Here is a 15,787-nt window from a genome sequence, read left to right on the forward strand (position 1 = left end):
GGAGCAGGGCGGGGGAGGGTGAATCGGGGCAGTGCCACGCTGGGCAGGACCAGAAAGGGGCCGACCTGCTCTCTGCCAGGTACTGTCTTCACGACACCTTCTAGGGAAACACAAAATGTCTGGCTCACTGGAGGGTCAGGAAGGGGGCTGGGTGCCTTAGAAAGGGTGCTTTGGAGGGGGCCTCCCCTCAACCTGCCTCCAGGGAACGTGTGGCCAGGAAGAGTGTGGCAGGAACTGGCAGGAAGCCCAGGTGAAGGAGGTGTGTTTTTAGGCAGGAGTCCAGTTCCCACGGCTTGGGCCCATCCACTGTCACCCTTCATTTCTACATCTGAAGTTCGTCTCTGTCCACGTGTACCCACAGGCCCGAGGGCGGGTGACTATACCTACCGGGAGGGCCTCGAGCACAAGTGCAAGCGTGATATCTTGCTTGGCCGGCTCCGCAGCTCCGAGGACCAGACCTGGAAGCGGATCCGGCCCCGGCCCACCAAGACCAGCTTTGTGGGCTCCTACTACCTGTGCAAAGGTGGGTGGGCTGCGGCAGGGGTGGGCGGCACAGCCGGGGCCTCGCTCCTCTCACGCCCAGCTGGGCTCTGCCCCTCATCACGGGTAGACGGGTGGCCATTCACCGAGGATGAATCCCACACCAGAGTGAGCATCTAGCTCCCCACCCCGACAGCTCCACAGACTGGCGGGAATATTCGGGATGTTCCGTTCCAGCTGGAGCCCCTACTGAGTGGGAGGGTCAAGCAGTTCACAGAGAGTGGTGGTTGTCACTGCAGGGTCGCAAAGGCTGTTGGAAAGATGTGGAGAGAATCCACATAAAACATCTAAGACTGGCACATAGTAAAGGGCTTGATGAATAATAGCTTTTATTTATTTGGTTATTTATTTTAAGTTTATTTATTTATTTGTGAGAGAGAGAGAGAGCACAAGCAGGGGAGGGGCAGAGAGAGAGGAAGATACAGAACACAAAGCAGGCTCCAGGCTCCGAGCTGTCGGCACAGAGCCCGATGCGGGGCTTGAACCCACGAACCGTGAGATCATGACCTGAGCTGAAGTCGGACTCTTAACCGACTGAGCCACCCAGGTGCCCCTATTTATTTATGTATTTTTTTCAGTATCACTTTTAGGTTTTTATTTACATGCTAGTCAGTTAACATAGAATGGATAATAGTAGCTTTTGAAGCTGCTTATGTTGTCATTTTCCTCACTTCTGGCTCATGTGGATTTGGCCAGTATTTGACGGACGTTTGTCACATACCTTATTTGGGGTCTTCTGTTTCCCGACCAAGTGTCTTGGCGCAGTCTACGTGGCACTGCATGAACAGTCATGACCTTGTAAAGCGCTTTATCGTGCCACCCTTCTGTACGCACCATCACACTCCTCACAACTCCACGTGAGGAAACTGAGACTTTGGGAGGCTCTGCCTTTGTCCCCCCACCCAGCTCATGGCAGTAGCCCCAGGCTTTCTGGACCAGCTCGCTGTCCTCCTAGCAGGATCTTGAGGACATGTCACTCCTGGGCTCAAAGGCCTGAGCTGTCCCCTGGCCAGTGTGGGTGAAGTCCAAATTCTGTGAGCCTTACAAGTCCCCCCCTCTGCCCTAACCACCCCCCAAATACACTGAATCCTGACTCCTTTGCACACTCCTTTGAACTTGGTCAAACGGCACCCAGATCTTAGGAAGCCACTCCCTGCAGGGCTCCCCAAGGGGTGCAGGACTGGTTCCAGCACAGAGCAGCCGGTGGTGATCATCTGTGCACCGGCTCACTTGTCCTCGTGTGTCTGCAGCCTGGCAGCAGGATGGGGCAGCGCAGACTTAGAGCGTGAGCAGGGGAGAGGAAGGAAGAAAAGCAGTTCCTGCCCCCAGGAAATGGCAGGGCTCTGGGTTGTGAGCCTGCTGCCCTCCCAGCTCCCTGGTCCCCGGGAGTTTTTCGGTTTTTTGTTTTTTGTTGTAAAGTAGGCTCCACACCCAACGTGGGGCTTGGGCTCACAACCCCAAGATCAAGAGTCGCACGCTCTACCGCCTGAGCCTGCCAGGCCCTCCTGGTCCCCAGGGGTTTTATTTATTATTTCACTTAACCCTCACAACAGCCCAGTTCTCTGTTTATGGGACCAACAGCTGAGGAATCCCAGGGAATCCCAGCCCAATCTGCCTAGGCCCTTAACCAATGGTATTTTCCTGGTGAATAGTAAGAGAAACACCCCTCCTGTTTATGTAGAGGCTTGTATTCCTCTCCAAAGCCCTTTATCCTTCCTTTCATCCTGCCTGACCCACATAAGGCGGCTTTGTGAGGTGGTGGGGTGGGGTAACTGCGTGCTTTGTAGATGGAAAAACAGGTCCTCCCCCAACACAGGTGCAGAGCAAAGAAGGGACCTGGCCTGAGAAGGGCTTCCCCCAGCTCTGCTGCCAGACCCCTCCCCAGTCCTGTGATGAGCAGGCCAACCCCCCCCACCCCCGCCGTGGCGGAGATGAACCTGGGCCTGGCCTGCCGCAGTGGCGGTCCCAGGAGCTCTGCGGGCTGCCGTCCCGCCTGGCAGAACGTGTGTCCTGTTGCCTCTTTGCAGACATGATTAACAAGCAGGACTGTAAGTACGGGGATAACTGCACCTTCGCCTACCATCAGGAGGAGATCGACGTGTGGACAGAGGAGCGGAAGGGCACCCTCAACCGTGACCTGCTCTTTGACCCGCTGGGGGGCGTCAAGCGTGGCAGCCTCACCATCGCCAAGCTCCTTAAGGAGCATCAGGGCATCTTCACTTTCCTCTGTGAGGTATCTGCCCACTCGCCTGCCACTTCCACGGTCAATGGCGCACACGGGGCTGGGGGAGGGGCTCCCCAGTACACTCTATTATAAAATGTTCGTCTTGGGACCGTGGGTTTGGGAGGCCTGACTTTAGAATCAGTAGGTCCTTGGACTGTCAGAAAGGCCCATTGGACCCTAGCATGCTAAAGCCCAGATCCTATCCAGCCCCCTCATTTGGGGGAGGCTGAAACTGAGCCCAGAAAGAGAGATAATCGTACCCCCTCTTTCCTTCTGACCATCAAAGGCCAGGCTTGGCGCCGGGGGCTTGAAGTACTCATCTTCCCCACACCTCCTTGTCTCACTGTGCTGACTCTATGCCCATTACAGCTTCCTACCCACTCCCCTGCCTGTGTCCAGGCTGCCCCCTGTCCTGGGAGTACCCTCCCTGTGTTTCTGCATCTCAGACCCTCCGAGGCTCCACTCTGATCCCAGCAGCGCCACCAAGTTGTTGTTAGTTCCTTCCCCTGAGTTGCCCCAGATGACCCTGCTGGCCCCCTGCTTCCCCCCACCCGATCAGAGCATGATGAGGGCAGTGACAGTGTCAGGCCCACATCTGTGGAGTGAGAGCTCCGGATCCAGGCTGCTGGTGCAGCTCAGCCCAACCCCGACCCTTTGCATGGCCGGCCCTTCCCCCCAGCTCTTAGAGCAGGTGGACCAGCTGCTCCCTTCAGAGCAGTCAGCCTGGAATCACCGCTCCCAGCTGGCAGCTGCATGTGCTCTCAAAGCACTCGCCATTCTGTTATGTCCTTTCTGAGCTTCACAGTGAACCCATGGGACAGCGGGCATGGTTACCCCAGTTTACAGTTGAGGAAACTCGGGCTCAGAGAATGGGAGTTACACCCCCCGCCCCAGGCATTTGGGGTGGGGGACCAGCGAGAGCTACAGTCCAGGCTGTGAGCTAGAGCCAGAGAGATAGGGGCCACAGATCCTGGGGTTCCCTTTCTCACTCCCCTGACTCAGGGCAGGGCTTGCAGGGACCCAGTCTGTCCCTCCCCGGGTGGCCATGCCAGGTCCCAGCCCACCCTCTCCCCGGACAGATCTGCTTTGACAGTAAGCCCCGGATCATCAGCAAAGGCACCAAGGACTCCCCGTCTGTCTGCTCCAACCTGGCTGCCAAGCACAGCTTCCACAACAACAAGTGAGTGGGACTCACAGCCCGGGCCTGGGAGCAGGGGCACACAGAGACTTGGGGTAGTTCAGGTGCCTGGGGAGCAGCTGAGGCCAGAGGGTTGACTTAGGGCGTCAAGGCAAGGGGCAGAATCCAGCATCCACCTGGAAAGGACGAAACCCCATTTATTGAGATCTATATTCCAGGCATTCTCTCGGGTATTTGAATGGTCTCCTCTGTCTTATGAGGGAGGAGACACAGTCTCTGTTGTACTGATGAGGCTTGGGAGTAGCTCACGCAACAGGCACGTGGGAGGCCACATCTCTGACTCCCATCTGGTGCCCTCCACTGTCGTGACATTGGCCTTGGACAGTGAGTGGGAGGGGCTGAGTCAGGTCTGACACTCAACCTTCGCTCCCTCTTCCCTTGGCTCTGCCCCAGCATGGATGATAAAGTCCAGGCCCTGGGGTCAGATAAACCTGGGTTCAGATCCCAGCCTGATCAATGCCTGTTTTATGCCCTGCGTGCAACCCTTGGTTTCCCTGTCTGTAAAGTTGCTAGGGTTGCTGTGAGCGTAATTAAAATTCCTGTCCCAGAGGAGATGCTCAATGATCGTTCCCCTGGCCGCAGGAGTGGCTCTGGAGCACTGAGCTGGGGAACCTGCCCCTTCCCCCATCCACAGGCCCTCCCTTCTCCCAGCCTCATAGCAGGTGGCATCTGTGTCCTCCTGCTGGCAGCTCCACCTTTGAGCTGGCCCTGCCTTGAGGCCAGGGGAGAAGCATACAGCCGAGTGTAGGATCCCCATGTCTTGCCTATTGTGGTGTTGTGTTCTAGAAGTGGTTAATAGGGCAGGAACACCCAGGGAGAAGCCTCTCTCTGCAGGCTTGCCCGGCACTGGGGAGACTGGCCCTGTCCAGAATAGTGGCAGTGGGGGTAGGGGGTGTTGGGGCTGCAGACTGCATTGTGCCTTCCGCCCCCGTGCCCGCCAGGTGCCTGGTGCACATCGTCCGCTCCACCTCCCTCAAGTACTCCAAGATCCGCCAGTTCCAGGAGCACTTCCAGTTCGACGTGTGCCGCCATGAGGTGCGCTACGGCTGCCTGCGGGAGGACAGCTGCCACTTCGCCCACAGCTTCATCGAGCTCAAAGTCTGGCTGCTGCAGCAGTACTCTGGTGAGGGGGCTGGGCAGGGGCGGGCAGAGGGCGGCGACAATTGGCTGAGGGTGGATGGGCCGGCCCGTGGCAGGTGGCAGAGGGGGACTCGAGTTCAGGAGGGGCAGTTAGCGGGGGAAGGGGTGCCTCTGCAGGAGCCAGTGCTCCCCAGACATCACAGAGGACACAAAGCCTTGCTCTTGGGGAGCTTCCAGACTTGGAGGGTCCTGGGTTGATCCCTATCCAAGCCATGCCGGGGGAAACACATATGGAAAAGGGAGAGGGGGCAGAGCCGGGCTGCCTGATTGGTCATCAGCAAGGTCAGTTCCCCCTCACTGAGCCTCCGTTTGCTCATCCATGAACTGGTGATCCTAATCTCCACCTCAGAGCTGAGGAGATGAAAAGATATCACTCCCTCACTCATTCATCTAATAGGATGACGAGTGCACCTGCTCTGTGTCAGGGACCGAGCAAGACTACCCGAGGTCCTTGCTCTCAGAGAACATCTGATATCTGTAAGTGGGGGCAAGGCAGGCAGTGCAACAAGTAGGTAATAAATCCCGTATTCCATCTGTTCGAGGATGCACATACCCCCCATCCCCCACTGCATGTGGTAATCTAATTAGCATTTGGGGGGTGTAACATAAAATAATGGTGCATCTAACAATTGATGTCTTCTTAGAGTTGATGAAATAGGGTTATGTAATTTCAGATGTGCTCAGTGCTGTGAGGAAAGTAAGGCAGAGCAATGGGATGGGGAGGGACTCAGGCTGGGGCATTTGGGATAAGAAGGTCTCTCTGAGGAGAGTGGCATTTGAGCAAGGAAGGGTAAGGGGAGCATGCCTGGCAGAGGGAATGGCAAAGCTGGAGGCCCTGAGGCCGGAGCAAGCTTGGTACAGAAAAGCTGTCTGTGACAGCCGAGTGGCTGAGCATATGGGGGGAGGAGGGCCTGAGAGGTAGGTAAGGACCCACGTGTGTACAAGTCTCTAGGCCATACATAGAGTTAGGATTGTTCTAGATAGGATGTGCAGGGTCTGGAGGGTTTAAGTGGGTAGGTAGCATCTGATCAGTATTTTTAAAAACTCGCTCTGGCTACTGGGTGGAGAATACAGGGGTGAGGGTGGACAGAGGGGGCCCAGGGAAGGTGTGGCTCAGGCCAGGGTGACAGCAGCAGGGTGGAAGGAGTGATCGGATTCTGGGGATACGTTGACGGTGGAGCCAGTGGAGTTGTCGATGGACCGGATATGAAGCATGAGACAAAGGATGGCATCAAGCAACTGCAAGATTTTTGACCAGGCTAACTGGAAGAACGGAGTGGCCACGTTCTCAGAAGGGGAGGCTGTAGGGGGAGCAGGTTTGGGGGGTCACAGCAGGGCTCGGTGTGGGAAGTGGAGATGTTGAGCAGGCAGCTGGATGTGGAGGTCCGGAAGGTGGAGGTCCCGGAGGTTCACCACCGAGGTCTGGGCTGGAATATTTGGGACTCATCAGCCAGCAAGTGTGTGTCAGGGACAGTGCCTGATCCAGAGTAAGCCCCAGTGACAAGCAGCCACCATGGAGCAGGAGGCCTAGGACAAGGTCGAAAGGAAATCAGTCTGAGAAAGAGACCGGAGGGGATGGGAGCAGGGTATGCTTCACGAAGAGGCTCCACGCTGCACCTCAGAGGGTGGGCTCAGCGTCAACAGTCAGAGTGGGAGGGTCTGGGCCACCAGGGGGTGCCTGCCCTTTGCTGACCTGCGGGGGTCCCGCCATGAGCTAAGGGAGCCAGGCTGGGCCAGGCACGGAGCCCTAAGTGCCACTGGGCTAGCGGCTGCCAAGCAGGAGGGAGGCCTGAGGCCCCACTGAGCGAGGTAGAAGTGCTACCTCAAGTCGAGGAAGGGTGCTGAGCAGCTGCCCCAAGAGACGGAGCAGCATGAGGGCAGGAGAGCCCCCACACCATGCCACAGGGCCAGCCTCTCTCTTGCATTTTCCCACTCTTGGCTGCATTTTCTGGTCCTGCTCCCTGGGAGGGCTTCGAGCAGGTCCCGCATTCCCAACTGCACGTGAACAAACAGGCCCAGAGAGCATGAGTGCTCTCCCCGCACCCCACGTCTTTCTGTGGCAGGGCCCACTTGGGGGGTGGGGGCCTGGGCGTGGCACCTGGAGATGCCCCGCCTTTCTCCTCACTGAGCCCCTTCACGGACGCCTGCACGTGGTCCCGCCCTCCACAGGCATGACCCACGAAGACATTGTCCAGGAATCCAAGAAATACTGGCAGCAGACGGAGGCCCATGCAGGGAAGGCCAGCAGCAGCTTGGTAAGGCCCTGAGTCGGCGCTGGGCGGGGGGTGGCATCAGGCCCCTGAGGGCCACTCCCCATTCCTTCAATTGAACATAATTTCAGACTTACCAGAAATTTGTAAGGATAGTACAAAGAATTCATGTATACCCATTTCTCAATTCCCCAGACATGAACCATTTTACCACATTCCACTCTCACTTTGTCCTGGTATGTGTGTACATCCACACAGAGACACTTATCTACAATTATAACCTACCTTTTTCTGAATCACTTGAGAATAAGTTGTAGCCATGATGCCTCATCATCCCCCAAAACTTCAGTGTGTATTTCCTAAAAATAAGGACACTGTCTTACATAATGACCGCAGTACAATTATCAGCATCACAGAACTAACATCGGTGTAATTATTCAGATTATGATGTCCTATTTATTCAGATTTTGTGAATTGTCCCCAAGCCCCAAGTGACACTGCATTTATTTGTTGTGCTGTCTGGTCTCTTAATCTAGAGCAGTCCCCCAGTCTTTCTTGTATTGCATGACATTGATGGTTTGGAGGAGCGGCTGTCTTATAAAAGGTCCAGCCGGAGGCACCCGGGTGGTTCGGTTGGTTAAGTGTCTGACTCGTGATTTCGGCTCAGGTCATGATCTCACAGTTCATGAGATCAAGTCCCGTGTTGGGCTCTATGCAGACAGCTCGGAGTATACTTGAGATTCTCTCTCTCCCTCTCTCTCTGCCACTCTTTCTCTCTCAAAATAAATAAGCATTTGGGATTATCTGATGGTTCCTCAAACCCCAGAGGTGATGTTCTTCTCAGTTCACTCATCAGGAAGCACATCATCTCAATTTGTCCCATTACTGGTGATCACTTGATTGAAGGTGCCTCTACTATATGGGTTTCTCTCCTGTGAAGTTACATTTTTCCCCCTTTGTAATTAATAAGTACATTCTGGGGAGATACCTTGAGACCAGGTAAATATCCTGGTATTCCTCAAACTTTTCACCTACTGATTATATCATTTCCATCTCTTTTGATCCTCATCCTGCTCCTGAGGAAGTGAGCTGTGGCATTTGCAGATGGGGAAACTGAGTCTTAGAACATGCTAGAGACTCACCCAGGGGCACACTTAGTGGAGTAAATGCCTGGTTCTCTGACATCTTGTCCTGAGCTCACTCTGCCCTCCCACAATTGTGCACTATTCCTGCCATCCCTGAGGATTCCTAACCCATAAAATGGGGTCATAATCCTGCCTCCCATCTCCCAGGGTAGGTGTGAGGGTGCAGAAGCTGACCAAGCTATAGCTTGCTGGGTCCCTGCTCTGCACCAGGCCCTGTGCCATCCCGATCCTCATATGCTTCCCTAAGAGGGAGGGATCATTATAGCCATAGATGACAGTGGGGACAGAAGGGGTGATCTCAGGCCCAAGAGATAGCGTGAGCTGAAGCCCCTGTGCCATCCAAGAGGACCCCCTCCCCAGGCCAGGCATACCTACTGGTCAGCTTGGGAGAAGGCCGGGCCCCTAGCCCCTCCTGAGGCCAGCATGGGTGTGGCAGTGAGCCAGGGAGCAGGGCAGGCTGGTCGACAGGGTTGCCTGGCCCCCTTGGGACTTCCCTCCTCTCTCTCCCTAGTCCTTCTTTCTGTTCCTTTTTCTTTCTTTCTCTCTCATCTTCTTGGCTGTTTCCCTCCTCCGCCCCTTCCTGTGCAATCCTCTTTTCCCCTCCCTCTCCCCCTCCCTGCCATGTGGTTTATTTTTTGCTCCTGGCCAGGATCCCGGCTGGAAAACAGTGAGGGGCTTAGGTTGGATCTGCAGTGTTATCTTCTAAGAGAACTCGGAGTCCTTACCACCTCTACCCCTTCTTCCTACTCAGGGCTGCTGCAACGGTCCCCAGCGATGGGGGCAGGCCCAGCTGCCCAAAGGTGCCATGACTGACTTCAACCCACTCTTGCTGCCAAGGCCCACCCTGGATACCACCCTTGGGCCTGGCTCAGGAACAGGGCTTCTGTGCCAGTCCTGGCCGTGACCAGGGCATGAGGGGTCTTGGCTTGGCTGCCATCAGAGGGCAGGGCCAGTAGCACCGTGAGGCCGAGAATGAGATGCCAGGGTGGGAACTGCTGAGGCCCAGTGCCCATGGTGCCATAGCGGCGCCATCCCACAAAGAAGCATGAGCACCCGCCTCTTGCCAGGTCCCTGTCCTCAAGCCACTTACCCGTGGGGGGATTAGTAACCTCTCTGAGCCTCTGCTTCTATCCAGTCAAGTGGAAACGAACCCACCTGCCCCCCAGGGCTGCAGCAAGGGGCTGGTGAGGTTGTGCGGTTGTGGAAAGGGAAGGCCAGTGAACTGGCACGGCTGTTCATTAGAGCAGTCCCCACTTACCCCACCTGTGAAATGAGTTCCCTCAGGCTTCTGGAAGAATCCAGTAGAACACCTAGAAATCAGTAGTGACATGGAGAACCTACTGTCCGCTCTGGCACCGGCCATGCCCCAGCTACAAACATGCCTCTACCTTGTTACCAGGGTGACATGTGGGTTGTCCTGGGGCCGAGCCAGGCTGCGAGTGTTCCAGCACCAGGCCAGGGTTCAGTTCACACACACGGACAGAGCCCCTTCCTGCTCAAAGACAGTCCCTGAGCTAGGTAGTGCCAGGGACACAGAGTACTCCCATGGGAAGGGACATGTGCCCTCCAGCCTAGAGAAGTGAAGGCTGCCCGGAGGGGTAACCCTACATCTAAGGCTCCAGGGAGGACAGGGAGGCTCAAGGTGACAGGAGAGCTCATAGGTTAGCCAATATAGCTGGGTGAAGGGGTTCAAAGTGGCAGAAGACAAGGCTGGGTGGCCACTTCCCCCACCTCTCCCCTACCCCCACCCCAGACGTGCAAAAGACCAGGCCCTCCTGTCTGCAAAGGAAGGGCTGGAGCAGAGGATGGGGAGTGAACAGGGTGGGGCCGGAGGGAATCCAAGGCTGCCCAGAAGTCTGTTCCACGGCAGGCAAGTGGCTTCCCACCTGGGCCCTGCTGTGCAAGTGGCTTCCCACCTGGGCCCTGCTGTCCACAGGCCCGGCCCTTGTAACTAGATAAGTTGATCAACATGAGGTAGTTCGGGTTCTGTGGGAGCCCCTAGGATGGGCAGCTGCCACTTAGCAGAGCTCCGGGGAAGGTGTGGTGGTTGAGCTGAGGTTTGAAAGTTTCCAGAATAAGCCTGAAGCAAAAAGGAAGGGCATTCCAGGCAGAGGGAACAGCATGTGCAAAAGCATGCCACGCTCAGGGAAATGCCAGCAGCTGCAAAGAGCAGACCCACGGGGACTAGCTGGATAAGGCAGAATGTTCAGCCAGGAATCTGGAGCCCCGTCCCAGGCCTGGCTCCCACACTGAGAGGCCATGAGCCCTGGGGTGGGGAGGTGACTTCCCTCTGGTAGTGGACTGGCTCATTCTAAGGCTCTAGGTGGCTCGAACACGGTTGGAGGCCACCTGCATGACAGACCCCAGGCCTCAGCCCTGGTGCCTGTGGATTCACCAGCCCCTGTCCCCAACAGGGTGCCCCTCGGACACATGGGCCCAGCACCTTCGACCTGCAGATGAAGTTTGTGTGTGGCCAGTGCTGGAGGAATGGGCAAGTGGTGGAGCCTGACAAAGACCTCAAGTACTGCAGTGCCAAGGCCCGGCACTGGTGAGCCAGGCGCCACTCGGGGGCTGGGGTGGGGGGTGGGGAGCCCACCCAAGCGCCGTGAGTCGGGAGTTAGGAGGCCGGGGCCCTCTGTGGAGTTCACACAGCCCGAGGCTCTGCCCTGAGCTCTCCCAACCATCTCCCCCCCTCCCCCCCACCCTGCTCTGCCCTACAGCTGGACCAAGGAGCGGCGGGTCCTTCTGGTGATGTCAAAGGCCAAGAGGAAATGGGTGTCGGTGAGGCCGCTGCCATCCATTCGCAACTTCCCACAGCAATACGATGTGAGCGCCAGGAGTGGGGTGCAGGGTGGTGGTGGGAACTCAGACGTGGGGGCTGAGGGGCCTGCCGAGGGCTTGCCTGCCGGCTGGGGCTGTAACACAATCCAGGGGAGCTCAGCAGGCTCTCCCCGCGCCCACCCGGCAGCTCTGCATCCACGCGCAGAACGGCCGCAAGTGCCAGTACGTGGGGAACTGCTCCTTCGCACACAGCCCGGAGGAGAGGGACATGTGGACATTCATGAAGGAGAACAAGAGTGAGTGGGAAGACTGGGCAGGGTGGGGGCCTGGCCCAGTGTCCCCTCACTGCCAGACACCCCGAGTCATCAGTCGGCCCAAGAGCACCTGCTGTCTCTCCCTTTGCCACCACCCAGGCCCTCCTCCTGCCCCCCGCCCCCGACCGTGCCCGCCCAACCGCAAGGCCTGGGATGCCCCCAGCTCCCAAGTCCAGGGGGTGTCGTGGGGCAGAACGGATGAAGAATCCCCTCTCACCAAGCACTCTGGCCTCCATTGCCCACCAGTCCTGGACATGCAACAGACCTATGACATGTGGCTAAAGAAACACAACCCAGGGAAACCAGGGGAAGGGACCCCAATCAGTTCTCGGGAAGGGGAGAAGCAGATCCAGATGCCCACAGACTACGCCGACATCATGGTAACCCCCTCACGCGTGCGCGGGCCCGGGTCTGAGCCGGACCTGGGAGGGCGTGGGGTGGGAGAGCGGTCCAGGCGGAGGTGCGAGGAACGGGCACCCACGGCGGTTGTGCCCCCAGATGGGCTACCACTGCTGGCTCTGCGGCAAAAACAGCAACAGCAAGAAGCAGTGGCAGCAGCACATCCAGTCTGAGAAGCACAAGGAGAAGGTCTTCACATCCGACAGCGACGCCAGCGGCTGGGCCTACCGCTTCCCCATGGGCGAGTTCCGGCTCTGCGACAGGTGCTCCAGGGAGGGCGGGACCCGTGGGGCGGGCATGGCGGGCCTGGAGGAGCCTGGCAGGCTGCAGGGTGGGCCTGAGATGAGCCTGGGGTCTGGAGACAGCGCGCAGAGGGTGTTGTCCTGAAACAGCTGCTCCTGGATGTGAGGAGCAGGGGGAGCGGGAGCAGGGTGGGGAGGGACGGGGTGGGCTCAGAACTGCCAGACCCCTGCCTGCAGCCCTGAGGCGGATCCTCGAGGAGGCTAGGACGTGCCAGCTTTCACCAGGACCGAGGCTGCCCAGGGGAAGGCTTGCCTTGCGAGGGGAGGTTGCGCCGCCGGCCCGAGGTCCACAGCCCGTGGTGGACAGGGCTCGGGCTTGGGCAGTGAGCCTCCTGCTGCCTGCCCGCAGGCTCCAGAAGGGCAAGGCCTGCCCAGATGGGGACAAGTGCCGCTGCGCGCACGGGCAGGAGGAGCTCACCGAGTGGCTGGACCGGCGTGAGGTGCTGAAGCAGAAGCTGGCCAAGGCCCGCAAGGATATGCTTCTGTGCCCGCGGGACGACGACTTTGGCAAATACAACTTCCTGCTGCAAGAGGATGGGAACACCGCCGGTGCCGCCCCAGAAGCCCCTGCTGCTGCCGCTGTCACTGGGGAATAGGGCCATTTGTGGGCCTCGGGTGAAGTCCTAGGGTCAGGGGGCGGGGGTGGGGACAGAGGTCCTGATAGGAGGGCCAGGGCAGGCCAGGGCTGGGGGCGGGGGGCCGCCCTCGTCAGGCAGCCCCCGGCCCCCTGGGGCCCCGTCCGTCCTCCGTCCTCTCTGCCCCCACCACCTGTGTGCATACCCAGGTGCGTGTGCTGTAGCCCTAAGCGGTCCCAGGGTCCTCATCCTGCTGGAACACCCTGGGCAGACACCCCCAGCCCCCGCTCTCCTGGTTGGGGAGGGAGGGGCCTGGCTGACCCCTCCAGCTTCAGCCTACAGCTTTAACTTCTGTCTGCTCCTAAAGGGGGCCCAAAGCTCAGGGCTGGGGAGCCTGGGGTCCCCACTTGAATCTGCAGCAGGAGGGTCCTTTTCCCTGCCCCACCCTCACCTCATCCCCACCTCCCTGGGGGCAGATCAGTACACAACAGAGGGCTGGCGGCCCCAATTAGCTTTAAAATGCAGCCCCAGGGTGGAGCTGGGAACACAATACTGGTTGCTGGCCCTCTGGGGCCTCAGTTTCCCCTTTGGTTGGAAGAGTGGGAGGGGCTGGGCTAGATGATCTCTAGAGCCTCTCCAGTCCAGCCACCAGCCCAGCCCTCCTCCCTTGTGAGTCACCAAATGTAGACTTTAGGTCCTAAGAGTCCTCAGAGATGACTCAACTCAAGCCCCCCCTATTGCAGATAGGAAGACTAAGGCCTGGAAGGGAGGGGTGATCTGCTCAGGGTCTCCCGCCCACGGCACAAGGTAAAGCCAGAGGCAAACTAGTCAAAAGGCTCAGGGCCAGTTGTCTGCTGGAGCCTCCAGGCTCTTGGCAGGGATATGACAGTCTCTGAATCAGTGCGCCACGGGGGCTCCAGGCAGTGGAACTTGTTGGCTGAAGAAGGGAGGCTCAGGGGATTGGTCATGGCAGCACCCTGTAGAGGGACGGTCCCCTCCTGAGGATGGTCGTAGCAAGTGTAGCAGCAAGTTGCTTCCCACGCCAGCTCAGGGCGGTGGTAACAGGCAGGGCACCCATGGGCTCAGCTCCTGCATGATGCACTGGGAAGAAGGGGAAGGGTGGGGGTCAGGGAACGTGGAGAGAAGGGAGATGAATGCCATGGGCCACTCTAGGATCGCTGAGCACCATGGGTCACTTTAGGATGGGACACAGCTCCTCTTTCTTGAGGACCCAACATGGCCCTCATCCCTTTCTCCCCAGACCCAGACATACAGCCACGCCTGTCTGTCCCAGCCCTCCCTGATTCCCGGCCCTGCCAGCTGCCTGGGACCTCAGCTGACCCCCGGCCCCTACCTCCAGCCACCAAGCCCTTTCCCATGCCTCTCGTCTGACCTGTCTGCGTGCACCCCCTCCTCTCCATCCCACCCACTGTGGGCAGACCCGGCCTCCCCTGGTTCCTGAGACATTCCAGAACGCCCCACACTGTTGGCACAAGAAGTGGGGCCCCCCGGAAGGAACCGGGGACCACAGCTGGAGTCAGGGGTGGGGGGTGAGACAAAGAGAATGGAATCCCCCTCATTTCTCCTCAAGCAAGGATCGATAGTGAGCAATGATGTGATTATGGGCACCCCAGACACAGAGAACCTTGTTCCTCCTGCTGTCACTGCCCAGCCTTTCCCAGTAATCGTGGCATGCATCCTTTCTTCTCCCTGCCCCCTTCCCCCAGCAGGCCAGCAGATTCGTGCTGGTGGCGTGGCTGGAGGGGAGGAGAGACCACACCCGAGGTGGGGGCCGTGGCTGTGAATGTCAATGACACTTGTTTTCCCTGATCCGTGGTGTTGCAGTCTGTCGTCACCAGCCTCGTTTTTAGTGTGTATATATGTCGCCCCCGTGATGCATATATACACAGGTATTAAATATATCGCTCTATATAATATTATATATGTGTGTGGTATCCAAGGAATCACTTCTAATGAGGGCTAAAGATAAAGAATTTGGCCAGAAAATGCAGCCATCCTGGTGTGTAATTAAGAGGGATTTTTCAGATTCGGGGACTTGGAGCCATGGGTTGGAGGTGATTTCTCAGCAAGGGCAGGAGTGGCCTCGCCTGGGCCCAGTTTCCAGACCACTCCAGCCTTGCCGGGAGAGAGCAGTGGTGCTCCAGGAAAGAAAATGATTGGTGTTTGTCTCCTGCCCAGAAGAATAGGATTAGTGTCCAGATTTTTCTTCTTCAACATGTTACCCATCCAGGGTCCCCTGGGATCTGGGGCTCCCTGGCCTGGCCAAAGCTGGATCCCCCACAGGGTTGGGAAGAGGGCCAGAGGTGGGGAGCCTGGGGACAGGAGTACACTTTGAAGGATGAGGGTGATTATTTCAGTCATGACCCTGACTGGGAGGCTTGGAGAGTTGAATCAGGGGCCCGTGCCTACTGCCAGCAGGCAGGGACAATACTTTAAACATAGTGATTGGGGGGGGGGGGGCAGGCGCCCCCAATGTGAGTATCCCTTTGGAGTAGGGCGAAGGAGGGACGCTGCATTTCTCAGCTGGGGAGTAATCAATTTAATGGTCCTTTTAAAATGTCTGTGTATTAAAAATTTAAGAATACCACACTTTAATATTAAATATTCATAAGGTCTAGTATCTTGATAATAATGTAGATGTTTTAATAACAATTTTTGTCCTTCTTAAAATAAAATGAAAGAAACTTGATTCTTTTAGCCTTTGTTTCTAGAAAATAAACGTGTGCACTTTGACCTCTGTCCCCGACCTCTGTCGCTCCTGTTCCTCCCTGCCTGGAGCTTGTGCCCAGGGGCCTGGGCTGCTCTGTCCACATGGGGCAGAGCTGCCTGGTGCTGGGCATGCCTAAAGGCAGAAATTCCGAGGGGTGAGGGGCAGAAGGTCTGTGTCCCCGTGTAAACAGGGCCACCCAGCTGACCCCAGCTCAGGCAGTGCCTCGGC

The 15,787-nt window shown here is 57.6% G+C and overlaps 1 protein-coding gene and 1 long non-coding RNA gene across 2 annotated transcripts in view; one reads left to right on the top strand and one right to left on the bottom strand.

The window, feature by feature from the left end:
* ZC3H7B (zinc finger CCCH-type containing 7B) overlaps window positions 1-15,538 on the top strand; it is a 60,843-nt gene extending 45,305 nt beyond the window's left edge. The window contains exons 13-23 of the mRNA XM_023257526.2: window positions 362-523; window positions 2,568-2,773; window positions 3,844-3,944; window positions 4,904-5,085; window positions 7,272-7,357; window positions 10,872-11,005; window positions 11,178-11,283; window positions 11,426-11,534; window positions 11,799-11,932; window positions 12,051-12,214; window positions 12,603-15,538. Coding sequence (XP_023113294.2) covers window positions 362-523; window positions 2,568-2,773; window positions 3,844-3,944; window positions 4,904-5,085; window positions 7,272-7,357; window positions 10,872-11,005; window positions 11,178-11,283; window positions 11,426-11,534; window positions 11,799-11,932; window positions 12,051-12,214; window positions 12,603-12,849 — 1,631 coding nt within the window. The 3' untranslated portion in view covers window positions 12,850-15,538. The remainder of the gene's footprint in view (window positions 1-361; window positions 524-2,567; window positions 2,774-3,843; window positions 3,945-4,903; window positions 5,086-7,271; window positions 7,358-10,871; window positions 11,006-11,177; window positions 11,284-11,425; window positions 11,535-11,798; window positions 11,933-12,050; window positions 12,215-12,602) is intronic.
* Window positions 6,329-9,045, bottom strand: LOC123386751. Its single transcript, XR_006601152.1, has 2 exons — window positions 7,598-9,045; window positions 6,329-6,629 (listed from the first exon to the last, which is right to left on the bottom strand). It is a non-coding gene; the product is annotated as an uncharacterized LOC123386751 (long non-coding RNA).
* Window positions 15,539-15,787: the final 249 nt, after the last annotated feature.

The sequence above is a fragment of the Felis catus genome, chromosome B4 (genome assembly GCF_018350175.1).
Source record: "Felis catus isolate Fca126 chromosome B4, F.catus_Fca126_mat1.0, whole genome shotgun sequence".
NCBI lineage: Eukaryota > Metazoa > Chordata > Mammalia > Carnivora > Felidae > Felis > Felis catus.